At 43.9% G+C, this 17,995-nt stretch overlaps 1 protein-coding gene across 1 annotated transcript in view; it reads right to left on the reverse strand.

Annotated features, from left to right (window-relative positions):
* bmp6 (bone morphogenetic protein 6) overlaps window positions 1-17,995 on the reverse strand; it is a 38,990-nt gene that overhangs the window by 7,901 nt on the left and 13,094 nt on the right. Inside the window, exons 2-4 of the mRNA XM_084033456.1 lie at window positions 8,348-8,540; window positions 4,925-5,073; window positions 4,644-4,841 (exon numbers count right to left, since the gene is read on the reverse strand). Coding sequence (XP_083889582.1) covers window positions 4,644-4,841; window positions 4,925-5,073; window positions 8,348-8,540 — 540 coding nt within the window. The remainder of the gene's footprint in view (window positions 1-4,643; window positions 4,842-4,924; window positions 5,074-8,347; window positions 8,541-17,995) is intronic.

Raw genomic sequence — 17,995 nt, forward strand, 5'->3', positions numbered from 1 at the left:
CACAGATAAGCATACCAGCAAAGGTACCACCAATAAAGCTCTCTAATCAATATCTTTGATCTGATATTTAATCAAAAAACACTGTGTTTTGGAGCTTAAACTATCTAACGGCCGATAACAAGGCCAATGAGCATATTTCCTAAAATATCAAGTTCCTTTAAGCATCAGCAGCACCCAAACAACCAAAACCACACATTTTCGTTTCACCTGCTTCTTGCACTGCTGTTACGACCAAATATTTGAATATGAAGTGGAAGCAGGATTTCCTTTACTGACATGGTAATGTGTACGGAGCCAGCAGCAGCACTGAGCTCTGCTCCCATATTACAGCTGCTTACCTAACCGTGTTTAACCTGGAAATGTTTGCTCTGTGAGTAGACAAGCATCCATTTGACCATGTGACACTAAAAACGCTCCACTAAAGCCAATTCATATTGAATTCGTTGAGGTGGGGCGGCGACTGGCGGTTCCCCACCCTGTCTATTCAATAGCAGGGGAAACACTGGTCCTCACTGAGCACAAGCACTGGAGCTCCTTAACACTGAGACCTTCAATATACTGTGCTGCGCTGATATTAACCCCTCAATACACTAGCTGCCATTCATTAAGCCCCCGAAACACTTTCACCGGCACCTACGCTGGGAGGAAAAACCTATAAGTTATATTTATCACATGTTGTTCCAAAAATACAAGAATTAAATGGTGCCAATTCAGACTTTATAGTCAGGGTGTTTTGTCCAGGAAGTGTGTGTGTGTGTGTGTGTGTGTGTGTGTGTGTGTGTGTGTGTGTGTGTGTGTGTGTGTGTGTGTGTGTGTGTGTGTGTGTGTGTGTGTGTGTGTGTGTGACATTTGACATTAAAACATCATTTCAACCCCGGCAGGCATATAATCTCACTGTAATTCTATAGTTTTTCCGGCAATTTCTCAAATCAACAGCGAGAAAAGATTGCAGCTTTTATAGTATCGATAACATGAGGTGCCATGCAGGTGGTGGTGACAGAAAACGTGGGTTGTGTAGGCCCAATGTTGAAGATAGCGTTTGGGTCACTAGCCCAGAAGAAGGAAGGAGAGAGTCCCGACGGCCTCATTCCTTCCTGAAAGGAGAGAGGCCGTGAACAGCGACATGAAAGGAGAATGTCACTGCTGTCCCCGACGTTCCTGCTCTCTCTTCCCTCCCACCGACCACTACTACTGAAGTTTATCTTTCTTCCTGTCTTTCATCACAGAGGTTATTAAACCCTGTGAGGGAGCTCCGCCACGTCTAATTACTCCAACGGTAAACAAAAGGAGGCCGGGTGGGGAGGGAGCGAGGAGAACGAGGAGGTGGAGGGAGGAGAGGCGAGGCAGATGAAAAAACACTGCTGGCCGAGCGCCGTGTTATTATAATTCCTTGAGCGATACTGTTAGCGTGGTCAGTCTTTTAGCTGTGCAGCTAATGACTGGCTCGGCCTAATTACAGGCCGCCTGTGCTGCCGGGACGTGATACTCCTTCCCCGGATGGTTGTTAACTTCCCCCACAGCCAAAGCCCAACCCGACTCCCATTACCTCCCTGGCCTTCTTCGCCCACAAACCCCAAATTACCTTTAAAGGTGTTGTATTGTTCTTTTGGCAAGGTACACAGCAGCATTTTCCACCGTGCACACATCAGGCACACCCAGAGGGGGCGGAAGCATCATGCTGACAAAACTATTTATCCAGCCGACGCAAAAGTTCAAATTTAAGAAGAAAAAAAAAGGGAATTAAAATGCTCAATAAATAAGAAAACAAGACATTAACCTGCCTGCTCTGCGAAACCAAAGATTATTACACAGATACATTATTTCAAAACTAATGCCGCAGACATTTATTTGGCTGAATTTGTTCCATTTTGTCATCTGGAAGACATTTAATATCACGTTGTTTTAAATCCAGCTCAGAAAAAATTGTGAAAATGAGGAAATAAGAAGGCCCACGGCCTCTCTGGGAGCACAGTAGGGAAAATAGAGTTTCATAGTTAAAAGGTTTTTAAATCCTCAGCAGAATGAGCATGGCATTTTAGTGATTTATAACGAAGCAAAGCAGCCAAATGTATAAAATCTAAATGAATAAGGACAAAAATAACTCAGAAGATGTTGGTTATACTTAAAATGAGGACAAAACGGTACCAAACTGATACAAAAGATGCGATAAAACCGCTGCAGTGGTCGACCACACAGGTCAGGAGTTTGCAATAATCTGTGCAGAGGTGGGAAACTATTTTTAGAAAACACACAGAGCAAAGTAGCCTAACTCAGGCTTTTTTTTTCTAAAGCCACTATGTGGAAGTTAGTACACACGAGAGCAATTAAAAACAAACACATCGCTGCCTTCCGGCCTTAGATCCCATATTTTTTCAGGGGGAAAAAGTGTCAGGGTGAATTATAGGTGAAATGCTCCTTTTAGATGGCTCTGTGGTGGCCTGAACCGATGCACTGTATCGCTGCACCAACAGAAACTTGGGGGGGACAACGTCCACATTTTGTTTCTCCCCATGAGCACTCCACAAGACGGATGCTCTCCCCATCCATCCTGTCCTCCTCCCTGTCTCTGGAGTGAGCGATGCGGTATTGAAACCATATGCCCTCCTGAATTCCTCGCGGATCCTCCCATCCCGTCCAATCCCAGCAGTCCTCCGCTGGCCACGGACACTCGGCTGTCGCGAGGGGGGCCTCCCCGCTTCCTGTGTAGGATCTAAATATTTACACTCCCCATCGTCCCGAGTGGCGAGGCGGAGAGGTCTTGATGTTTTGGGTTATGTAAAGTCCAATCCTTCAGGACGCATAACAGTTTGTCCTTGTTAAAGCAGATTTTGGGGCAGATTCACTTCAGAGAAAGTCTTCTGGTCCTGATATAGTCTGGGACGCAAAAGCAGACAACCTGCCTTTGTCACAATTTATATAAAAAATATCTAAAACTAAGATTATTATTCCTTATTCATTTATTCACATTAGACAAAATATTCCATGATAGGCTGAAAGGGAGACGACATTCGTCACAGAAACAATAAGCCACATTGCGAGCACATGGTGCGCTCCTTAAACCCTCTGGTTCTCGAGCCTACCCCAGTATCAGTATCATCTTCAAGACATCCCGACTTAAAGTCTTAAGACATCTCGAGCCAAAGACAGCTGGGTAGGAGAGAGCACAGGTCCGGAGCCAAAAGTGAACATGTGGTGGGCTACACTCTAACTGTCCTGTAGCATAACAAATGATGAGTCTTTGTTCTCTGTTATGTCAGCCAACGCTTTCATCTAATGCAATTACAGAGGAAAAAGCCCTGCAGGAATATTACTTACAACCTGTTGTGTTAACTGCTACCTACTGAGAAAGCGAAGGAGATGCACTGAACAAACAGAAAATAAAGCCAAAGTAATCTTTTTTCAGAGTAATGAGAACAAACCTAACGCGTCCCACAAACACCGCACAGATGGTGGAGCCATTAAACGGGGCAGCAGAAGAAGCAAAGCAAAGGTAAATCGCTTCCCAGGTAGGCGGCCAAGTGGGGCCGTTTGCAGCTGTGTGTCAGCGCACTAAACTGTATTCTGGCACCAGAGAAGCAACTGTGAGCCGGCTCTGACCCTGACCTCGCCAGGTTTCTAAGGCTGCAGACCTGAGCCCTGTTGGGCTGAGAATCAGCTCCAGTTAGTGGCAAATTTTTGTAAAAGTCTGGAATCAGCTCAAGTATATAAGTCTCTCATGAGACCTGCAAGCAGGTGTGAAATATCATAAATATTTAAATATATAATAGAGGTGTTTGCCTGCTGGAGACATTTAATTTACATCTGCATTTAGAGTCAAAGCTTTGAGGCACGAGGGCTTAACATTAACGTAATTCTTCATCTGTCAAATTAGCCAAGGATCAGGATGATATTAACAGCAGGCTCCCTGTGCTCTTTACGTCCTGGACTAGTCACACAATGAAGCCTCACAGAGCAGCTTAGCTTCAAGCACTGTAAAGTCTGGCCAGAATCACACAGCAGGTGAAAGGTTGGCGGATTTGGGTTTGATTTAATTTGAAAAGCTTGCAGAGTTCATAACATGAAGCTTATACCTGATCATTACATCATACTGCTGAGTAGGAAGAGGAGCGGGGACGACTAATGAGGAGGTTCGGAGGATGAGGTCACCTGTCAGGATGGATTCGGAATCTGCGTCCTAAATCAATGAATATTCACTAGTCCACTGTTTAGAGTTTCTGCCATTTTGCCAAAATCTCTGGTGAGAACTCAAGTTATTTCTCAATGCAACGTTTTCATTAAGCTTCTGTTCTTATCACACATTTTTCTTTAAGTTTCAGACCAAAAAAACACCCATCTATCTCATACTCTAGCTCAACCATAACTATATATCTAAATAAAGGGTTTTGGACATCATCCCTGGGCTAGGATTTTCCTCTGATGGGGCTGATTAGAGAGAGATCCGGCTGAAGTCGTGTCCAATTTATCAAGTGTCTCAGAGAGGAATACTCCAGACACATGCTACGCATCCACTGGTCTCAACAGGTTAGACAACCGTTATGGATGCAGTGAGGCTGGGTTGAGGTCAGTTTGGTTACTGACTTTGTTCATGGTTGCATAGTTTGACGAGGTCAGTCAAGGTTCAGTGTAGCGGACGTCAGACTGACCTGCTGGGCCGAGCCCTCTGGATCCCTCCTGTGGTTGTGTGGATCGGTTGCGGTTCTGCTGGCGACGTTTTCCGCCGGTGGAGCGGGCGGTGCGGACGTGCACCTCACTGACTTTGAAGAACGCCACCATGAACGGCTGCTTCTCCAGCGCGCCGTCGCGTCCGACAAGCCCCGCCTCCTTGGAGTTAATGCTCTGCCCTTTTTCAGAAGACACGGCTCTTATGGACTACACACGATTAACCAAAACGTTACAGTGATTTGATGACGATGAAATGTCTTACCACTGCTGGTCTCCACGCTGACATGCAGGCCCAGATTGTGCATCGGGCTCATCACCCACAGGTTGCTGGTGGCAGTGATATGAAACTCCAGCCAGCCCTCTTCAGACGCCCACAGCCTGCGAGACTCCAGCAGGAACAGGTCGGCCTCTCTGGCAGAACACGGGAGATGACACAAAACATAGCTTTGATCATAGAGTATAATAGAAATATGGACTGTGACTTGACTATGTCTGGGGGTAAAGGTCATCTAATGAAAAGATGATTGGTAGGAAAGAAATAAGCTAACCTAGAAAAACCTTTCCTACTTGTCATAGAAAGATTCTCATATTGTGTAACACAACATACAGGGAGAAAAAGAGAATAAAGAGTCGATGAAAACGCTTTCTAAAGTGTCAAAACTAGAATTACCGCCTCCCAGTTGGACGTTTGTGCCAAATTAAAGACATTTCCTCCAGGCGTTCCTGAAATATTGCTTTCACCAGAATAGGACATGACACTGAGCTTGACCTTTGACCCTCAGTTCAGTTCATCCTTGAGTCCACGTTCGTGCCAAATTTGAAGAAACGGACAGACGCACAACCGGAAAAATGTACCGCCACTGCTATCATCAACGCAGAGTAAGTCAAATAAAATACAGAGGTAGAGTCCAGTGGCATGATACTGTAGCTCAGAACACCAGATGACTGATCTACCTCTTTAAGAAACCGAAGGAAACACAGATCCATTGGTTTGTATCAAGGTAACAGTATCATAACAAAACGACAGGAAGATGAATAGCTGTACTTAAGAGAAAATGCTGGGATACACTGTATTGTACTCCACTGTAGGCCTGACCATACAGTCTACCTCTCCGAGGGACAGGAAAAAGGGAAGATATTAAATCTTCCGTATCGGGCTACAGGTATGTTTATATCATTTACAATATTTTGCGTGAATGAAATCTGGCTAACTACGTGTCAAGCAGTAGAAGAAAAGAAAAAGACCAAGGAATCACACACAGCTGAGGACGGATTAATGAAAAGAGAGCACAGGAGATGTAAAGAAAAGACAGAGTGTGAGTGGGCCTGTCCTCCCACTGTCCCATTACAGTAGTAATAACACAGCGTCGGGTCTGTCGGACCCTCCTCCAAAGCCGAGATCAAAGCCTCGCAATCATCCAGGTGTTCGGAGAATGCCCCTGCAGTCACGCATCAGAGGCCCCTCTTTATTGGTCATTAATGAGAGTGTTTCTGACAGTTTCCGTACGAGCCACTATTCCCTTTTCCCCTCAAACACACACACGCGCACACAATCCACCCCACTGCTAAGTTCACACGTTTGTCACAGCGTGGGCCAGTGTACCGGTGTTTCCGCCTCATCGTCACAGCCGCCGTTCAGCTGACGAAGGACGGCGGGGGGTCCATCAGAGAGCCGCCTGCAGGGCGAAGGCTGCCGAGAGCTTACTGTAAAACTTCTTATTGACTGACTGCTTAAATGAACTGGAATAATAAGGTCAAAGGTGAAAGTTGTGCGTTTTTCTTTTTTTTTACTACAATAAATCTCCTTTATAAGTCTTGTCTGTGAATGTTGTTAAAATGTAACACAAGGTGTGAGAGTGTCGCTCGCAGCTGGCCTGGTTATTTCATGTACTTTCATCTTTTTAAACTGCTGTAAGGGCATATTTGTAAGACTGTAAAAGCAATATGTAACTTAGGTATGTGAATGGAAAGGACGCAGAGGTTCGGGACAAGTGGGAGATTTTAAATACGGATCTAGATGCAGCATTAAGAATCAGAATAAATGAACTATTACCATTAAATGCTTTTATATGGAGAAAAATAAGAGTGAAATCATCTGGTTAGGTATTGTATAATAGCTGGTAAAAGGCAGCTGAATGGCTTTGGGTCAGTTAAAGCAGCCTTCGGAGCAACCTGCCCTTTCTCAAGACGATGTCAGGCTTGCCACATTTCTGGCATTGTAATCCCTCGCATTCCTTGCCTGCTGTTAGTGAAACCGCCCCAATCAAATGAAAAGTACAAAGGGTGTCCGGCTAATTAAGCGCTCTATCATTACAGCTTCGAGTCAAAACAGGAGTCAGGTTTTTACGGGAAGGAGGGGCACGAGAAAGTTAACAGGCTCCCCGCTGATTGGGCGATTCCAAAGGCGCAGTTTTGCAAAAGGCAGAAAATGGGAAAAACAACAACAAAGCATACAAACCGCCCAAGCACTGAGAACGGTTACAAATTTAATGCCCTATAGACGTTACTGGTTGTGCCATCGGACGCATGTTATACCTTGACTTCCCTCCTACAAAGCACAAACCCATCGGGAGCTGATTACATTATCCGGGCTGTAATTTTCTTCAAGGTAGAAACCTGTCCTACAATAATACAGACAACGGAGATATATGGGCCCTTTAATCTACAAATATCTCCAAAAATAAAAGGCTTTACCTCCAGGCTGGAGAGCACAAACCACCCATTGTAGGGATAAAGGAATGCAGCAAATAAGTAGCTCTTGATACCCATAGAAACCTTTTGACAGACAGAAAAATATACTTTGCCAACATCTATAGCTACTTCCAATCTGTGGACCTCAGAGCGGATCAGCTTTAGCCTTTGACTGAAGTCTGAGAACAGCTGGTGTCTAGAGACCCTACCTTAAGGTGTTTTGTTTCTTCATGATATTCAACGCAAAAAAATACATGCATCAATGTAATAGCTCTCCATATGACATATATATATAATATATATAACCATTGAGAAACCAAATATACTGGGCAATACAAATATGTCTATCAGGAATTCTCTTCATGTTGCAGTTGGTTCTGGCTGGGCGGGCTTGATAAAACACAAATATCATTCAGAAATCTTACTGGATGTTTATCTGCCCCTGCAGACGTAATGTAAATGTTTGGCATGTATTAGCTGTGCTCATTTGGGGGACGGGAGGATTTTGAAACTGCGCTATTTCGGTAAGACGTGGTTTTGCTTGATTTTACAATATAAACATGGCGAGGGCCCAGAGACTGCGTAACACACAGGGAGAACGATCGAGAGATACACACACGGAGGGGCAACTTTTTCATAATCTTTAACCTTTTTACATCCAGAAAAAAAAATGTCACGTGAGCAAGCTTGCTGTTTTCAGTAACACCCTCTCTTGTTGACTTGTCCATTCCCAGTACAACCACAGTGCAGCCCCTCTGCAAACCTGGCCAAGCATTGTTGAAATCCACAGACCTGTCCTTTAGAGTTCACTGTCAATATGCCAAAGAAGAAGAAGACGAAGAAGAAGAAGATGAAGAAGAAGAAGAAGAAGAAGTTCAGTTGCAGAGATTCAAACCAGTTAACTTCCTGTCGAAAGCCTATCACTACGTGTGTGTGTGTGTGTGTGTGTGTGTGTGTGTGTGTGTGTGTGTGTGTGTGTGTGTGTGTGTGTTACCTGTCAGGATGCGCCTTGACCACCTGGTAGACTTTGAGTAGGAAGGTGTCGTTGCGGAAGGCGCGGCTCACACACTCCTTGTAGATGCGAAACTCCGCTGTGGTGACGGCCTCGCCCTCTGGGATCTGCGAGAGGTTGAACTTAAACTCCTTGTGGTGACGCCGTTGCGGAGAGAGCTCCCTGTCGTACTCCACTGTGGGATGGAAGCACACACACACGCACACATTATAGCATTATGCACAAAGGGAAAGGGACAGGAAAGATAATACAGTGAGACAAGCGGAAAACCCTTCTCTGCGTAAATGCTGGAATGCAAGTTGCTCTGCTGTTCTTCAGAAGAACTCATGGTTTAGATTTGTATTTAAACAGATCAATCATGTATCACCCACATTATTTTCCTGCAGAGAGCATTTCCCTTTTTGTACCTTTTTTCAGTGTCTCACATTAATCATCCATTTTGTACAAACAGGATCAAATTGCATATTTACAAACAGGGTTTAAGTGTAAATACACGGTAGTGAGTGATAAGCGGATATCCTTGTCAGACACTGCACCGAGGTCGACCATAGAAGCCTTTCAAACGATCACATGTGATTTATACTTAAGGTCTAATAGGTTTCGTGGCTTCTAGTTTCCCTAAATAAACCCCTGTTATCATCAGTCCGAAGCAACAGCCCACCATTTTTTTTTTCAGCGGCAGCAAACTTAGAGACGCTCCGTGACCACTTCTGACGGCGTGAAATGACAAAAACCAACAAATGTGCTCCCTCCTATGCTTTTAAGTGCAATATGCGCCATAATGATAATGTGCTCTCCGGAGATTTGGTTTCTGTCTCAGTTGGAGGTTTTTTTCTCCCGCAGCAAAGAGTCTGCAAAGTCAGTTTGTCCGCGGACACACAGAGTGAGAGGAGGGAAGTGAATAAAAAGGGGCAAGTCGAGTGCAATTAGAAGGTCGTGTACAGAAATACCCATGCAGACATAAACAGTAAATGCTTAGCCTCAAATATGTGCTATATTTTGCACAACACACACACAAAACACTAGTAGCATAATTGCTTGAGTACCGAAAACACACATCAACACACTCTTACTATTCTTACTCCATCACACTCTTACTTATTTAAACAGTTTGTTGGATGATAGACACTACACACACACAAACCTTTAGCTTGGCTTGCTAGCTAGCCATAGTAGCTCAGCTAAGTTCCATCCAAACTCAACTTTTTTATCAGATGGGACGATAAAGAATAAGCAAGATCCTCTGTTAGTGTGAGTAATGGTACGATAATTACAGTATTTTCAGTATTATTCTTCAACATAATTCATAAGGGATCCAAAAAAAAGTATTCGTCTCTTGCCATTGACTGCCGTACATATTTTTTCCAAAATAAGGCCCCATGGTGGTCCACCGGAAGGGGCTGGACTTAGCCTCTCTATAGCTTCCCCAGCCTGCAGGATTTTGGTAGATTAGTTTAACATTTTACACTTAATAGTCTTGATATGGACTAAGCAGTCCAGTTAAGTTTCGAAAGTGAATAATTGCATCCAGCTGCACATACCTGATATTTCATCCTATTTTGAAGATTAATTTGGATAATTTTTACAGTCCAAAACTTTGGTAAGAAGAATTTGTATCAGATCCAGGCTTGTTAGAACTTTGTGGTAATTTTATGATGTGGGGACCCACCCAAAATGGACCAATGACACATTTTGTTCCCCGAGTCATAGCTGAAGAGAAAATTGTGTTGATGTGAGAACACTGGAACCAATCAGGCTCTCTGTACCAGCCCCACCTTGTACCCACACCCAGGAAGGTCAAAGCTCCCCTCATCCCCAGACGATTCCAAGTTACATAAATGCTGAGCAGAAACGGCAGGGAGGGAAGGCGGGTCTTTCTAGTTTCGTTGAGTTCATGGGGATAATCAGTTAAGTCCAATCCTGAAGTTATGACAAAACAAATCACAATAATTGGAGCCTCTCTGTTGACTCTCTGTACTTCAAACGCCTTCCGATGGAGCAAAGAAATCACCTTGAGAGAACGAGATGTTATTCACATCAGCGTCACTGTGACTTCTAGCAGATGTGACAACGACCATTCCATCATCGTACTCCACAAGCTGCCCACCCACACACCACACACACAGATGTGGCAGTGGCCATGCGTGATAACGGCCCCGGTCTTGTGTTGAAGAGTAGATAGATCAGCTCAGCTTGTGTGTCTGCGTGTGCGGAGGCTTCAAGCAGAGGTCACGGTCCTCTAAATGACTTTACAACACTCCCTTCGACAGCCCAAGGCTGAAAGACCAGCAGCTTGGAATTTTATTTTCCCTGTTTAAGAATCTGCTGGCACGAAAACTCTTTGATAAACTGACTGTAGGTGGCGAGACAGCCAGGAGGAGTTTCATATGTATCAAATATTTATTACATCTGCTGCAATGCGGTGTTAAATGTACAAAATATCAGACACCTGGCTGTATTGGCAAAGCCGAGCGTTCGCAATCTTCTTCAGATGTGTTATTTGTTAGAGGAGGGGTGGAACGAATAGATGCTGTTGGTTGTATTTTGTTGCATTTATTACTTACGTGACGGCCAGGTCATGAGTTTGTGTTTCTTCTCACCAAGATCATGGAAATTCTCTCCCATTTGGAATTAAACCGACTGACTAAACTTGAAGTAAACTGACCTGACAAGGCCGCTCCTAACAATGATTCGATATGACATGAACACATTAGTATTCTCCTCTGACTTCTTAAGATTACACATACACAAACCGAATTATCCAGTACAGCCTTGGTCTTCCGGTGAAGCAGCAAGGGTGTTAACAGCTTAATCCAGTCCCAGATTTCAACTGGCAACTCCTTATAGGAGAGGAGAGTCGTTTAGAGCGGCGTCCAGACGAAGACAATTCAAACTATGAAATATGAAGACAGCCACAGTCTCACATATCACATTATCAAACACTTTATCACTGCAGTCCTCCGTGAGGCGGCCTGGGAGCCGCCGCGCTAGCGGCTAAGTAGCATTCCAGCTGCTTCTCCACCTTCTCAGCTTGAAACTCGATTGAAATCCACCGAGGTTTCGCGTGTAAAATCAAAGGGAAGTCTTCACACGACGTGTACAGGGAGCGTAACCTCGGTGCTAATCTACCATGACGTGAGCTTTGAGACAGGAACACACAGAAGGGAAAAGGGATTTAGATTTGGATGATTCAGAGAGGAATTCATTCAGAGTGATTCTAAAGATGGGGAGGGAGTGATTATAGTAGTGATTCGGTGCAAACAGTGCTCGATGGAAAGTGCAGTGTTTATGTGTCGTGTGTGAATAGTAATCTGTAGGTGTAGTTTATGGCTCGGTTTTATTACCACACTCCCATCGCTGGTCACAAGTTCATGAGAAAATGCACACTAACAGAAAAAAAGAAATTACAAAGTAACGCTCACAGGAACTCACACAGAGGCAGCCAAGGTTGAGCAGAAAATATGACAATAGCAGGGAATTTCTCTGATGATTCATCTAAACACTGCGGGGGATTTAATCTGCTAGGAGGTAGAGAACGACACAAGAGACAGAAAGAGAAAGAAAAAGGAGGAGAGGAGAATAAATGATGACAGAAGGGAAAGACAATGCATAAATGAAATGAGAGAGAGAGAGAGAGAGAGAGAGAGAGAGAGAGAGAGAGAGAGAGAGAGAGAGAGAGAGAGAGGAAGACATTATGAGAGGGAAATAAATTTAGATAAGAAAATTAGATAACCTAAATCGAACCTGCAACACAGTAACGAAACAAAAAAAAGCTAATGTATGTCGTTAAAAAAGTCTGTGTCCGTTACAATAACAGAGGAGAGAAATGACTGTTGGCTAAGTGGATAAGATGACAAGACCAGACGAAGGAGAGACCAAGTCAGGTGTCACAGAGAGGAAGAGAGAGAGACACTAAAGGGACAAAAACAGAGGGAGAAGGGGAAAGACACATACAAGATGAATGACTGGGACAGTTAGTGATTAAAAGAGCATGATGGCCGATTGGCAGAAGCTCTTGGACGCTTTGATTTTTCATTTCCACCTGTGCAACATGTGGCGCTGTTGTCCCATTGCTGCTGCTGTAGGTACTATGGCAACACACACACACACACACACACACACACACCCACAGTGACCCTGGATATTTTTTTTTTCTCGTGATGAGGAAATATCTAATTAAAATTAAAATACACACCCTACATCTATATTAGTGTGGGACTGCATACGTAATTTGAAAAAATAAATCTCAATCCGCTACAAACCATCTTTGTAAGAAATGAAAACACGGGACAGTAAATTCAGTGTGCTGCTCTGAGACACCTTCCCCTTTAAGAAGGAACGGAAGGAAAAAGGTGCTGAAAGAAAGACGAGTGAGCGAATCTTTAAGTCACAAGGCTATCTGAGCAGGGAGAGGCGGGGCGGCCCAGCGGAGAGAAAACGAGATAGATGGGAGAAATGAATCTGATAGTGATTGATAACCACAACCTCTGGAGTTAAAACAAAGAAGAGCTGCTGCCGGTAACATGTTAAACGCACTGAAAGTTTGCGAGGATGCAATCGCCAATTCAGCAGTTGTGATGGAAAAGTACCAGAAAAAGAAGAGAGTGGGACGAAGTCTATAAGTAGAAGAAGGAAGGGAGGCAGACAAATTATAAAAACAAAGATGAACAGGAAATAAAGTAAAGAAGTAGTTTAACGGAGGAGAATAGCGGTGTTCTTCGATGCGAAGAAGCCATAGGGGTGGTTGACAGGCTGACTCGTCTGTGGTCGGTGGTCAGCGAGTTTGCTCACACTCCTAAATGCTGTCCAGCCAATCCCTCGGAGGGACAGCCGCCTGCATCAAATCCCTCCTGCTTTCTCTCTCTCTGTCTCTCTTTCTCTCTCTCTCTCTCGACCCACAAGCTCGGAGCCAAACAACCAACAACCACCTTCTCTCACCAAAATACTTTTTTCAACACTCGGCCGGTAAAATTACCTCAAGGGAACATTATGGTTTTCTCAAAGGTGATTATGTCGTCAGATATCTGTCACTTTAAAGAGGGGATTACTGAAAGCAGCCTCAAAGGCTAGATGAGTAATTAACGTTTGTGTTGTGGTGCTGAGGCTTGTGCAAGGACACACGAGAATGTGACGTTTTGGGCTGCAATAAAAATGCAAAAAAATATATCTTTATATATCGCTGCGAAAATACTTTAACAGCGTTACTGTTGTAGACTTTTACTGCTGCAATGTAGATTACAGCGAACAGAGCACCTGTGACCCAGATAATAAAGTCTTAAGGGAGCTCTTATTAGATCTGTCAGTAAGATTTTACTAGGTACCAGTTTGACGACAGACAGGCTCCACCTCAGACAGTAGCACATTCAACCAGCGATGGTATTTTGAACCATTTGATGGTATTTTGTACCACAAAATATTCAAGCAAACTTAATTTAACTTTTTGCTGAAGAGCTGCCACTGCAGTCGCAAATTAATATTACGGGATAGGTTCATTCAAGTTCCCTTCATTCGCCACGATTCTCCCGAGTCAGTTGCTTAAAGACACCGTCATTACTTAACCTGGATCGATTTCTGTACTAGGTGAGGAAGCAGGGTGATTTGCCAGGGAAGAGTTCCCAAGTACACGACACCTTAACGTAAATCTGAAGTATGATCCAGGGAACAACTGCTGTTTTAAATGCCTTGCATAAGGACAGCTTTGACGGAATTGTTCAGGATATTGCAAAAGCGTCCTCCACTGTTCAACCCTTTCACCAGAAAAGAACGTACACATTAGATGACTAAGTCCAATGCCAACATTTTTATAACTTCAACAATATCTGCCAATTACAGTATGGTTAGGGTCAGGGCAAGATCGTGGTCATGCTTAATAAAAACATGCCCGTCCACCACCATAACCTCAACCTCCTTGATATTCCAGAAGAATAAATAGATATAAATAAAGACTCCACGCGTCTGTACTGACGATTAGCATTAAATGTAAATAATAATCTGCAATTTGGATGGAATTCCTCGGATACAGGACTGACTTTTCAAACCAAGATTAAAACCTGCAAGCCACATCAATCTTGGTCCCTCCCATCTCTATCCCATAATGCACCACACCATCCAGGGTTTACTCTGCCTCTTCCTCCCAACAGGAAGGAGTGGATGTTGACATTTACTTAGACAGGTAGTTTAAGTATGATTTAAAAGACATCTCCACGCTCTGGCTCACTGTCCTTGCAGCAGGCAATGTTTGGTTTTAGGCTTTCCACTCAGTGTCTCCTGGAAGAAATAGGATGATTGCAGTCGGAACCACTGACCTTGTTGAACTAACATGAGAACAAGAAGCCAGTGTAGCTGCACAACCAGCTGAGTTTTCTCCTCCGTGCAGCAAAGATTCCAGCATCTTCTCAATAACCAAGCTTTGTGAGGGGTTTATATACGCGGAGCACGCCAAAACTGGATCCCAAAGACCGTCGTAAAAATCTCTACACGCTAATTAAATCTGTTATTTACTATTCCCTCTGATCCGCAATGCATCACACTGTAGGCTGTGAGAGGGAGACAAAATGAGGGAACGAGGCAAAGGAATGAATACAAAAAATCGGACACTTTCACAAACAGCCTTCAATTAGATTTTCGCACACCAAGAACCTGTCAAAATTGTTGAAGACTTTGCGGATGGCTAAACCAATAAAAAATGTTCTGGATGTCCAAGGCATGAGAAGAATCCATCTGTGTTTATGTAATTACAGCCCATAACCTGTCTGTTTTTTCTCCCAGACTGATGAAAGGTCAGATATCTTCTTGTCTTCCATTTATCGTTAATTCCTCCAAATCCCATCAAATCAAAAGGTCTGGCCTGTCATATTGACTTTTATGGGGAACACTTGCAGTTGTTACACTCACAACTCTTCAGCGATCCCCACTATTCAAGACAAAAACAACAAACATCTTATTAAGTGGATATCTTTAAGCTGTAAACACCAGTCTATCTGAAGAGGCTCGAGCCAGATTTTATGCTTCAAACTCTTTAACCTTTGGCATTGACGCAGTGTGGAAAGATAAAACACAGAGACAGCTGTTGAGTTTTGCAAAAGCAGATGAATAATACACACACACACACACACAGTTTACAATACACACACACACACACACACACACACACACACACACACACACACACACACACATCACAGTGGTGTGAGCTGCCTGTGTTGCCACCATGCTTGGCTGCCACCAGGAGCTGTTTCCGCCTTCTGCTGAGGGTTTTGGCTCTTTGTAGTCAGGCAGATGGCAGGGCAGCTCCTGGGGTCCTGGGGTCGATGTACAGACCAAGAGGCCGGGAGTCTGTGGGGAGTCATCATTAACTTTGAGCAAGGGTGTGTGTGTGTGTGTGTGTGTGTGTTTGGTTGTGTCTTTGGACAGGATGGTGCTCTGATCTTCTCCCCTGACCCACCATCAAAGCCGACACACTGAGCGCCACAGGACCAGCCAAGGGCCACTGGCAAGAGCGAGAGTTTATGTCCGATACATGTAGGCAGGCACACACACACACACACACACACACACACACAGGCATTTCATTAAGGGCTTACACACGTGCATGCAGGGCAGTTACATGCATAATATGGGCAGTGCCATATGCAGGGATACAGATGTGAATGTCAGGGCGAGGAAAGAAAGGAGAGCACTTACATTACAGGATCCTACACACATGAGAAAGAGAAGACGGCGGGGCTTACAGTCACATTCCCACACACACTTTGTGATGCACACACAATCCCAGAGGTCAGGGGTGTGAGAATGCAGGGCCAGGCAGGAGCATCAGTCCATAGCGAGGATATGAGGCAGTGAGACCGGCCCTTTTGCAGACTGTCAAGCCCCATTAGCAAACACAGAACAGCAGCCCGACAACTCTGAGTGTCCAGCAGAAATCAGTACAGCGATTCTAGCACATTACTAAATACTGTCATGTGTTCCTGACAGACCGCCAAGAAATGTGGTTCGTGCTCAGCAGGCTGGGCACTTGTAAAGTATACAATTTCGAGTCATTCAAGTAACAATATGCAACAGTTTCATGTGAGTCTTTGCCACAAAAACAGTGATTCAACCCACAGCCGGTTCGTGAAAGATTATACGTTAACTACTCGAAACAGCATGTATTGGGTTGAGGAAATTCCTCTGGTGCACAGGAAGCGATGCATTCAGTGTTTCAAGGAGGTTTGTTTGAAATAAACAAAAAGAACTTGAAACAGAAGTTAACATGAGCGAAATCTTTAACAGTACATTGCAGTGCAGAAAAAAAAATTTGCCTCTTAAGAGTAATCTTGACTCAAGTCAATCAGACTTCTTTTTGCAACCAGAAGAGTCGCCCCCTGAAGGCTATTAGAAAGAATGCAAGTTTGAGGCACTTCAGCGTTGGCTTCACTTTTCAGACCCGGAGGCAGCCATCTGTGTAAAACATCTAGGTGCAAATAGCACAAACCAATACAGCACTTCCTGAGAGTTTGACACTTGAAGCTGTGTTGTCTTCTCTTTCACACACAGACACATGCATCAATAGCCTGGATATCCAGCCTGCTGCTCTTCCATTACCTCCCACAGGTTACATAATGACCTCACTGGTCAGGCATCCCCAGGAACAAAGGCCCCATTTGAACCATATAATCACATTTTTTGTTTTTCGACAGTCATCATCTTCCATATAATCCTTGAAAAACCATTTGGGGTTTTCTAAAGAGCCATCCAAAAAGCATGACATGTAATGTCAGGCGTGCTGTCCCAGGACACACACAAATACACAAACTCACACACATCCACAGAGGAAGAGAATCTGATTCTTGTTCCCCCCACGCCGAGCTCTATCACCACGCTGCTGCATTCCATACAAGATGATAAAATGAAGTCTGGACACACATCTATCTTTTGTCATTTTGAGATGTTTAGCTGGTGCTCAATGTGTGTGTGTGTGTGTGTCTGACCCCTGAGTAGGTGGATAATTTGCTGTAATTGGTCCTCTGCTTGGGCTTTGCTAACAGATAGATATCTGAGGTATGGCTGTTGGACTGTGTAGTATCAGTTTTTTTCTATCGATAGACTGACAGTTGAGTGGTAGCAGTCATCAGCTCTCTGCCGAGTCTCCAGTTGGCCTCCAGGTAACTGCATGTGTCATACCTGTGTGTCAGTAGGAGATTTTATTCCAGCTCTTCAACCGCTATTATTTAGGATTAAAATATGGACCCACTAACTCGATGGCATGGAGCATTTAAACAACAGGGGAATGTGAATATTTGTGTTTTTCTGTTCCTATTATGCCCCTTTTTCTACTACAACAATGGACCGTACCAGAAGTTGACATAAGGTAAAGCATAAGGTTAGCTAAGGTAACATAAGGTTAGGTAGCGTTGCAAGGAGAATCAATGATGCAGTACAAAGGCTAACAAGGAAAATATCACAAAAATGAGATCCAAAGCATCTTGGTTTGTTAAAAAAAAAAATGAAATGCAGAAAGTACCAAGTGCTAAAACCTGAAAAAAAAAACTAAAATTTGTAAAAGTTCAGGTTTTGATTATTTGCTTGCAATTGATACATTTGCAAGTCCTCTGAGGCCCTTCCATACTAATACTTGCATCACACATACAC

The sequence above is a fragment of the Eutrigla gurnardus genome (assembly GCF_963514095.1).
Source record: "Eutrigla gurnardus genome assembly, chromosome: 18".
NCBI classification, from domain to species: domain Eukaryota; kingdom Metazoa; phylum Chordata; class Actinopteri; order Perciformes; family Triglidae; genus Eutrigla; species Eutrigla gurnardus.